We start from the raw sequence: 10,234 nt of genomic DNA, 5'->3' as shown, positions 1-10,234 counted from the left end.
ACTGAGCCAACCCCCAACCCCTCCCCCTCACTCACACACATAATCCGCACACACAACTCTTTTTCGTATTTATTGTTTCTAGTTAAATTTTTTGTTTGCACACAATATCTGCACGTTGCACTTTGTACTTTGTGTTCCTTGTTGCACCGTGATGTTCCTGGAGGAACATAATTTCACTCCACTGTGCACTTGTACATAGATGGAATGACAATAAAGCCTCTTGACTTGACTTGAAGTAAAGAACCATGCAGATTGTTACCAACAAAAAGATCAAAAGCCAGGGCCTGTCACGGGACAAGGGGGCATTAGTGGGCTCAACATATTTTGGAACAGTTTTTGGAGTTGCCATCTAGACGTCTTTTTCAGGTACACCCAAGATTATTTTAACACCAAGACATTCTACATGTGTTACAACAGCAAATTATAGATCGTGCTAGACTGGCGTGTTTGGAGTCAAGTCTCCCATTAACAATGTGTGTCACATGAAGCTTCAATTTTTCATAACAAAGGTCTTGTATGGTTGCACAGCTAAATATTTGTATAACAGATTAATGGAACAAAGATTCCATTTTCAAAGCTGGATCGATTTTTATCTTCAGTCCCTAAACAATGATTAGTGTTGGTAAAAGGAAAGGTGAAGTAACACAGGGGTATAAATGTTCTTATCCCAACTTTTTTAGATCATGTTTCAGGCATTGACATTAGAATGAGTGTATATTCATATATATATATATACTGTACATGTGCCATTTATACCCTCACCACTACAGTTTGTCACATATGGAGCATGTTCAACGCACTGTATGCCTAATTAAACCACAGTTAAAATAATCTATTCAGTTAAATTCAGTTCGATTTGCCCTGCAGAAGAAGTCCAAATGTTTTACCTTTAACAATGAGGTTGATGAATGCATATGTGTCTTCAGCACCACACCAGTAATGTCCACCATCCTCTTCAGTCAGCTGTGAGATGAGTAGAGAGAGATTTCCAGGAGATTGACCATTAAACAGCTGAACTCTGTTTCTGTACTGACCACTCTCACTGGATATCACAATCTGTCTGTTTGTATTGTGTTTCTCCCAGCTGAATCTCTCAGGTTTGACAAATAGGTCAGTGCAGTAGCAGGGCAGGAGTACTGACTCTCCTGTATGTGCTGTTATTGTCAGTATCCTTTTAGTGTTTGCCAGAGTACAGCCTGCAGAAACACGTAGCAGTAAGGGAGGTTAGTTGCTGTCTTTATCTGATGTGATTACATTTTATAAACAAATAAATAAAAACAAAAGCTGACCAAGATTGCCTCTAATTCTCATCATTAAAAAATTTCACATTTCATAAAATTTCAGCATAAATAATGCCACACTCACCTTCAGAGACATGAAGCCCAATGAAGAGAAGATAGAAAGTCAGCAACATCCTCACTAGTAAAACAACACTGAGTTCACAGCACACTGACCGCTCCACACCCAGCACTACACTAGCCCTGTATACCACACTGAGTCCACAGCACACTGACCGCTCCACACCCAGCACTACACTAGCCCTGTATACCACACTGAGTACACAGCATACTGACCGCTCCACACCCAGCACTACACTAGCCCTGTATACCACACTGAGTTCACAGCACACTGACCGCTCCACACCCAGCACTACACTAGCCCTGTATACCACACTGAGTATAGCTCTAATGTCCATGCAGTTCACAGGAGCTGTGAGAGAATGTACTTTCCCAAAGCAGATTTGATTAGTAGAAACTTTGATCAGAAGATACATTAACAATGTTCTGATTATCAAAAAACATGTCATATTCACCTTGAGTAACACACAGCCCAATGAAGAGAAGATAGAAAGTCAGCAACATCTTCAACACTGAGTCCACAGCACACTGACCGCTCCACACCCAGCACTACACTAGCCCTGTATACCACACTGAGTCCACAGCACACTGACCGCTCCACACCCAGCACTACACTAGCCCTGTATACAACACTGAGTCCACAGCACACTGACCGCTCCACACCCAGCACTACACTAGCCCTGTATACAACACTGAGTCCACAGCACACTGACCGCTCCACACCCAGCACTACACTAGCCCTGTATACAACACTGAGTCCACAGCTCTCTCAGCAGCTCTTCACGGGAGTCTAACCCACTCTAATGTCCGGCAGCTCACAGGAACTGTGGGACCTTCTTTGGAAGAACTCTTCTGCCCTTCAAAGTTTCCATCAACAGTTTTGTCAGATGCATGAATCCCCTCAGTGATGTCGTTTCCTCTGTATCATGAGAACGCTTGCTGTTTCCTGTTTCGTTATGCACTGTTTCATATCACACACACTCACACAGGCCGGGTTAGTGGGCATGGGGTGGAAGGGTAATTCCTCTGGCCGGGCCACCAGATCCCTCTCTATGTATGTTTATGTGTATGCTTCTCTTGACCATGGCGGCCTTCTCGTATTTCATGATGAGCAGACCAACAGAAATGCACCAAAATTGTTTGGAATAAAATTACTACATTACATTAAATTACATTGAAAATAAAGAAGTCTTAGGCTCCAGCACCCCCACGATCCAGAGGGAGAAGCAGCTTAGAAGGCGCGTGTATGTGCGTGCGTGCGTGCGTGCGTGTGTGTGTGTGTGTGTGTGTGTGTGTGTGTGTGTGTGTGTAAAGAACTCTTGCAAAGTTACCATTGTTGACACTTGTTTTTGATTGGACAGCGATGGTATATTTAAACCCTGTCACAGACAACATCTGAGATCATTCCCTGCAACATCCTGTCATGCTATAGGCGTTAACCACAACTCTATTAGATATAGAAAGTCCCACTGCTGGTTCTTAAAACATCATGCTAAATTTAGGTTTTCATGAAGCAAGCAAGGCTGGAAAAAGCAAATGAGCACACAAACAGAAGCTCGCGTGAGCTTCTCTCAACTGCAGATGTTAAGAAAGCGTGTCCTGAGTCATAATAGTAATGACTTTGAGCTGTTAAGGTTAAGTTAGAGTTTTGTTGCACAGTTCAAGTAATGTGTGACCAAAATGTCACAAACCTACGCTGGCCATCATATGCTTGGGCAAACATACTAGTTGTTATACCTGTGGCCAATATGAGCAGGATTTAGTTAGACACACTTTGGATTGGGGGAAAAAAGAAAAACAGGCAAGAACTTGCATACTTATTGCGGCCTGTGGGTTGTAAGGAGGGTCATTGGTCAATAACTAGTAACATAATGCTGACACAGATCAAAAATACTGTTAATACATAAAAACAAAGAAGCAAAGCCAAGGTGTTTCTTTTTCTTGGCTGTGTTGCTGCACGTCTTTCAACAGTAACATCGAATGACGCTATGCTCATTTTGTGGTGTCATGTCCAAGTTCCTGGGGGTTGCATGGTCATGTTCTACACCAGTGGAGTGGTTTACATCAAACGCGGGTGGGCGTGGACAAGGGCCATAAGAATAGCTCAACATAGGCAGGTGCAGGAGGGTACGGCATGTGGTTGAAGTGGGTGAGTTTGGTTAAAAATGTAGCTAGGTTCTGCAGGCAGGTGTGGGCAGTACACCAGGTTAAGATACCCTTCTGGCTTTGAGTGGCACAACCATCTAAAAGTTGGGCCTGTCATAAGCAGATGGCAAGTTTGATCCCTGGTGATGCTACAGCCGTCTGTAGCCGGGATTCCAAGAAAGCACAATTGGCCTCGCTCTCTGGGTGGGTAGGATGGCCCCTCTTCTCCCCCCATCACTCAACGCAATGCTAGTCAGTGTAGGCGCAACAGATCTGACAGTTGACGCTTTCCTCCAAGTGTGTTCGGCTGTTCAATGACGTTGCGTGAGCAATGGTTCGAAAAGATATGGTAGGACTTCACAAGTTTCACAGCCTGTGCTAACCTTCACCCTCCTAGCGTTGATAGTATTGTGTGATTGGGGGAGTCCTGACTAGCAGGTGGAATTGGAGACGACTGAATTGGGAAAAAATTGGGTAAAAAAAAAGATACCCTTCTTAGTCTCACAACAGGAAAATTTCACCTCCGCATTTAACCCATCCATACAGTCAAAGACAACACTAGGGGACAGTAAGCACACTTGCCCAGAGCAGTGGGCAGCCCTGTCCACAGTGCCCCGGGAGCAGTTGGCGTTAGATGCCTTCCTCAATGGTACTTCAGTCACATACTATCAGCTCAGGGGATTGTAGCAGCCACCTTCCTGTAACAGGGCTAGTTCCCTAACCTCCAGCCCACAACTGCCCCAATAGGCAAAAGTGACTGGTACTTGGAGTAGATGGGCGCAGGAATTAAAAAGTCCATGCAGATCTCTCGACGACGCTTGGGGCAGAAACGGAAACCCACTTAATGAAACCCCTGACATACAGTTCTTGTGCTGATGTTGCTTCCAGAAGCAGTTTGGAACTCTGTAATGAACAGTGCAACAAAGGATAGATGATTTTTGCACTCTTGTCACCCAGTGTACACTTGTCAGTGTAGTATACCACTTCAAGCTATTGTTGTTTCTAAATGGTTCTGTTTCATAAGAATAGCACTTACAGTTGTCTGGGGCAGATCTAGGAGAGCAGAAATTCCATATGTTGTTCTACTGTCAATGATCGTCTATGAAGATTGCACGGCAGTGCTGGGTTTTTATTTAATTATTTATGTATCTCTATTTATAAAATTTGATGTGGAAACAGGACTGTTTCTGCCAGTGCAGTAGCCTAGTCAGGTATGTAGACATGGGGTTGACCATGTAAAAATAACGGCCAAATAAAATCGTTATACCACGCTTTGCTTTAACGTCTCAGCCCTCCAACCACTGATTAGCAACTATTGCTAACTATTGCCATTACATCAAGCCTTCAATTTCTTTTCAGTGTCTGTCGTGTCCATAACTAGAGAACACAGAGGCCCATGGTTGTTTCAAGTCGCATGAGATTCAGCGTGGAAACAATAAAGTGATCTCAGAGCAGCTGCTGACCTCACGACCTCACCTTTAGGCTTCCTTGCTTTGCAGGTTGATTGTAGCTCATATCTGATGTAATACAATTTTTCAGCTCCTATCGACCTCATTCATCACTGGAACGCAGTCTCAGTAGGATCACTGCTGATCAGATATCACTCACGTGCATTTGAAAAAGAGGTTATTATTTGATTAAATATCAATCAATCAATCAGTCAATCAATCAATCAATCAACCTTTATTCTGACTCAGAAATACATTGAGGGAAACCCTCATTTTCAATGTAGCCAAGTATTTACAAAAACAGGGATTGACATGACAAAGAAAATAATATCTGTATTTAATCATTTTAAATTAAAAGACAATTAAAACTAACAGTGAGAAAAAAAGATAAAAATAGATAAAAATAATAATAAAAATAAAACGAGGTTCAATTGATAAGAGATTAAGATCAGGGACGGGGAGTGGCTGGAGCCTATCCCAGCTGCCATTGGACAGAAGGCAGGATACACCCTGCACAGGTCGCCAGTTCAACGCAGGGCAGACAGACAGACACACACATTCACTCACGCACTCACACCTGGGGGCAATTTACCAACTCAATACGTTCATGATAATACTGAAGATAAAAAATAAAGACTTTAATTTACAGCTGAGACATTCATTTATTTACTATATTTCTGTTTTGTTTGTACACATTTCATTAAAATCATATTCCAATAAACTCCATCAAAAAAGCAAAAAAAAAAGAAAAAAGTCAATGAAGAAAAAATCTCCACACATGGTGGTGGGGGAGGGTGGAGGTGTTGTTAGTTGACTCTGATGGTGGCATATTCCGTCTTATCTCCAGCGTCGGGGATTGTGGGTAAGCTGGTTGTGTTACTGTGGGCTACAGTAAAGTATGTCACATCATCCTACAGATAAAACACAAAGGCACGCATGACATAGAAATACAATAAACTGAGTAGGATTTGAAAGAGCCAACGTGAAAGGAGCTAAAGACAGTGTGATTATTTGTGTATATGCAGATATGAATGTCTCTATATAAGTATGTCTAAGTATGTCTGGCTTTGAATGTGGCGTGGTTGTTGGTGCCAGACGGGCTGGTCTGAGTATTTCAGAAACTGCTGATCTACTGGGATTTTCACGCTCAACCATCTCTAGGGTTTACAGAGAACGGTCCGAAAAAGAGGAAATATCCAGTGAGCAGTCAGTTGTGTGGATGAAAATGCCTTGTTGATGTGAGAGGTCAGAGGAGAATGGGCAGACTGGTTCCAGACGATAGAAAGGCAGCAGGAACTCAAATAACCAACCAGAATCTCTGAGGAACGTTTCCAACACCTCGTTGAAAGTCTGCCACGAAGAATTAAGGCAGTTCTGAAGGCAAAAGGGGGTCCAACCTTTTACTGGCCGGTGAGTATATAAACCACAATACTCATATCTGTATGTTGTAGTTGCTAGGACAAATGTCTCTTTTTATTTATTTTTTATTTATTTATTTATATAGTTATTTATTTAGTTAGTGATTTATTTATTTCATTTGAACATGTCAGCTGCCCTTTACAACCTGTGGACATTTTATGATCAATGTACCAATAGAAATGCTCCAAAACATACAAACCAATATTAAAGGATAAACTCTCTTTACATTAACTTTCCCTAAAAGTTGGTGTCATGCATCCACCAAGTCCCAGTGTGGATCTGGACTCAATCTCCCAGACTCCTCAGAGAGACCTGACTACTCACATGACTTTACGCTCCTATCAGCGCTCTAGATCTCCAGAGTACTAATGTTTGTCACCTGTGTTATTAGTCATATGACTTACTATATACTAACCTAAGTTAAGCCCGGGCTTTAGCAGTAGATAGTTGTGAGGTATTGTATTTACTTTTGTGATCTACTGAGTGGTCTATCCATTGTTTTTGACCTTTGCCTTTTGCTCTTTCGACTCTGCCTTTTTGCTCTGCCCTTGGGATTGTTTGCCTTATTATCTGTCTCCTGTTTTTTTACGTCTGGTTGCATTTGCTATGCCTTTTGGATTTGACCCATGCCTGTTTTGTGACGACGACTCAGGACTTTGAATCCTTCAGTAAAGCCTCATTTGTGTTTTACATCCGCGAGCGTCTGAATCTGGTTGGCAAGTTACAGTTGGGAAGTTAAAAAATGAAAACTTCAAAGTTTTTGTTTAAGCCGTGCTTTACACTGTGTGGAAAAACAGTAATGTTCGAAAATATACCCCTGTTGTATTAACTTACACAGAAAGATGAGAACTTTTGGGAAATTTTCCTGTAAACTTAATACTTTTGAGAGGCCTTTCTTTGAACTGCAAATTTTACGACCATCATCTTACTACCTGTGGTACATGGCTGAATATGATGGAATGGAATGGAATATGATGAAATATGATTGAATGTGATGAGATCTGGTAACCAAAAAGCCAGTTCCCATTAAGGAGCCAGACCTATGGGATGTGTTGGGTTATGAGGGGATGTGATGAGATGAGAAGATATGAGGGGATATAATAGCATATGGTACGATGTGATGAGATATAAAGGGATGTGATTGATGTAATAGATTGTATGAACTCACCTCTGTCTCCTGCTCTCTCTTCGTCCCTCTTTGTTCTCCTCTCTCTATCTGGCCTTGTCTCTGTCCTACAGAATGAAACCACACAGAGAGAGACACACTTACCGCACATGTCTCAAAAGAGTGAGTGTGTGTGTGTGTGTGTGTGTGTGTGTGTGTGTGTGTGTGTGTGTACCTCTGTATTTCCATAAGATGATTCCTCCAAGTCCCAACAAGAGGAAAACAACAGGAATAAAGATGAAGAAATGCACGCTGGGAGTTGAGGTAGTGGGAGAATCTGTATGTGTGGAACCTAAAGTGTACGTTCGGAGACAGAGAGAGAGACAGAGAGAGACAGACAGAGAGACAGAGAGAGAGACAGAGAGAGAGACAGAGAGAGAGACAGAGAGAGAGACAGAGAGAGAGACAGACAGAGAGAGAGAGACAGACAGAGAGACAGAGAGAGAGAGAGAGACAGAGAGAGAGAGAGAGACAGAGAGAGAGAGAGAGACAGAGAGAGAGAGACAGAGAGAGAGACAGAGATATATATATATATATATATATAATCACATACAATATGGGTTAGTACTGCTGCCCTGCTGCTGCTATACACGCTTGTTAGAATCACTATTGAAGGTAAAACACTGTTGGGATCAGAAAACAACGCCCAAACAAACTCAAATGAGGAATCAGACACAACATTCTACTACGCTGTAGACTGGGGTTCAATCCCCTGCTTAGACAAGCACCCTACACTATACCAATAAGAGTCCCTGGGCAAGACTCCTAACAGTACTTTCACCTACCTGTGTAAACTGATCAAACTGTAAGTCGCTCTGGATAAGAGCGTCTGCCAAATGCCGTAAATGTAAAAAATGTACATTGACCCTGTATCTGTTCTCTGTTTGAGATATTCAGCAGTGGCACATCCTGACCAACAACAAGAGAGCGGGGAAGACACAGAAAAACCTGACTGTCCAGAGAAGAGGTGCTGTGTGGTCAGAGGCAGGTTTATTAGGAGAGGGGGAAGAAATGCTGCACTGGCAGGAAGATATGTAGAGGAGTGCCACAGCCTGAGTGAGTGTGGGTCAGCACAGTGAGGGGGCAGCATCAGTAAAATGCAATGTGTAATATTTAATGCATAATATTTAACACTGTTGATATATGTGGAACTAAATATGTGATATGAACTGTGTATGTGTGAGAGAATGTAAAGCATGTTACATGCTTTAGCCACACTGTCATGTGATATGTTCATGCCAGTAATGTTTAGCTAACACACAATGGAGTAGTTATAGTGGTTTGACTGGTGTCCACTGACCACTACAGTAAACAACACTGACTTCACAACACACTCCAATCACAATCCACACACCCCTACTCTACACACACCCTCACTGCAGAACTCACCGAAGGACCATTTCTAATGTAACAGTAACCACAGCTCATAAATACGTATACATACATCATCACATCTATTAATAAGATTAACTTTGCACAAAGAAAACATCCAAATGTGTTTCTTACCTTTAACAGTGAGTTTAAAATAGATGTATCCACTCCCTTGAACAAGACACTGGTAATCTCCTCTATCCTCTTCAGTCAGGGGTGATATGAATAGAGAGAGATTTCCTGGAGAGTGACCATTAACCAGCTGAACTCTGTCTCTGTACTGACCACTCTCACTGAGTATGTTTTCCCATGTGCCTTTGTTTGTGTGGTGATTCCAGCTGAATGTCCCAGGTCCTGTGTGTAGGTCAGTGCAGTAGCAGGGCAGCAGTACTGACCCTCCTGTATGTCCTATCATAGGCAATGTTTCACTCATTTCCACCAGAGTGCAGCCTCCAGAACCACATATCAGTAAGATCAGAAAACATATTATTTCATATATAAGAAAAAAGCAGATTTGATTAGTAGAAACTTTGATCAGAAGATACATTAACAATGTTCTGATTATCAAAAAGCATGTCATATTCACCTTGAGTAACACACAGCCCAATGAAGAGAAGATAGAAAGTCAGCAACATCTTCAACACTGAGTCCACAGCACACTGACCGCTCCACACCCAGCACTACACTAGCCCTGTATACAACACTGAGTCCACAGCACACTGACCGCTCCACACCCAGCACTACACTAGCCCTGTATACCACACTGAGTTCACAGCACACTGACCGCTCCACACCCAGCACTACACTAGCCCTGTATACCACACTGAGTCCACAGCTCTCTCAGCAGCTCTTCACTGGTGTCTAACCCACTCTAATGTCCGGCAGCTCACAGGAGCTGGGAGAGAATCAACTTTCCTGGAACTTTCTTCTGAAGTTTTCGTCACACAGCAAAACCGCTCACAGTGACGTGGCGTCCTCTGAGTGGAGCAAACACTCTTTCCTCTTTTCTGGTGCATCATTTCCCAATACAAACACCCGCACTGATGTTACTCCATCTGCACTGGACGTGGGGTGGGGGTGGGGTTTAGGAAGAGAGGTTGCGTCTGTGCTAAAGATGAGAGATGGACCAAAACAAGAGTAACTAAGCAAATCTAAACAAATAGAAGTTGTGAGGAGATCAGTTCATTGCTGAAGGCTTGTCCTCAAGAAAACACTGGCAGCACCGTGAACCTGTCTGCCTGGAGGCCTGATGTTCTTTCTATTCATCTTAAACAATAAGACGTACAAAGAGTTTGACGTATGATGAGTTTAAATGATTCAATGTTACG

The 10,234-nt window shown here is 42.6% G+C and overlaps 1 protein-coding gene across 2 annotated transcripts; it reads right to left on the bottom strand.

Moving 5' to 3' along the window:
* Positions 1-5,463: 5,463 nt before the first annotated feature.
* LOC108411749 lies at positions 5,464-9,616 on the bottom strand. Of its 2 annotated transcripts, XM_017683477.2 has the most exons (5): positions 9,493-9,616; positions 9,042-9,356; positions 7,711-7,827; positions 7,539-7,603; positions 5,464-5,862 (listed from the first exon to the last, which is right to left on the bottom strand). In XM_017683477.2, exons 1-5 carry the CDS (start codon positions 9,539-9,541, stop codon positions 5,758-5,760), a joined length of 651 nt encoding a protein of 216 aa, XP_017538966.2. In that variant the 5' UTR covers positions 9,542-9,616; the 3' UTR covers positions 5,464-5,757. The 2 variants fall into 2 exon arrangements, with proteins under 2 accessions (XP_017538966.2, XP_017538967.2); XM_017683478.2 differs by lacking the exon at positions 7,711-7,827.
* Positions 9,617-10,234: the final 618 nt, after the last annotated feature.

The sequence above is a fragment of the Pygocentrus nattereri genome, chromosome 4 (genome assembly GCF_015220715.1).
Source record: "Pygocentrus nattereri isolate fPygNat1 chromosome 4, fPygNat1.pri, whole genome shotgun sequence".
Classification (NCBI taxonomy): domain Eukaryota; kingdom Metazoa; phylum Chordata; class Actinopteri; order Characiformes; family Serrasalmidae; genus Pygocentrus; species Pygocentrus nattereri.
Note: the sequence above shows the minus strand (reverse complement) of the source record. Positions and strands in the feature narration are given on the sequence as shown.

Bases quoted from the DNA above. Each gene is read 5' to 3' on its own strand.
- LOC108411749 (XM_017683477.2), bottom strand. From the start codon at position 9,541: ATGTTGCTGACTTTCTATCTTCTCTTCATTGGGCTGTGTGTTACTCAA. The intron at 7,604-7,710 runs GTACACACACAC...TTCATTCTGTAG, and splicing joins CATCTTATGGAAATACAGAG to GACAGAGACAAGGCCAGATA. The intron at 5,863-7,538 runs GTGAGTTCATAC...TTTTATCTGTAG, and splicing joins AGAGAGAGCAGGAGACAGAG to GATGATGTGACATACTTTAC.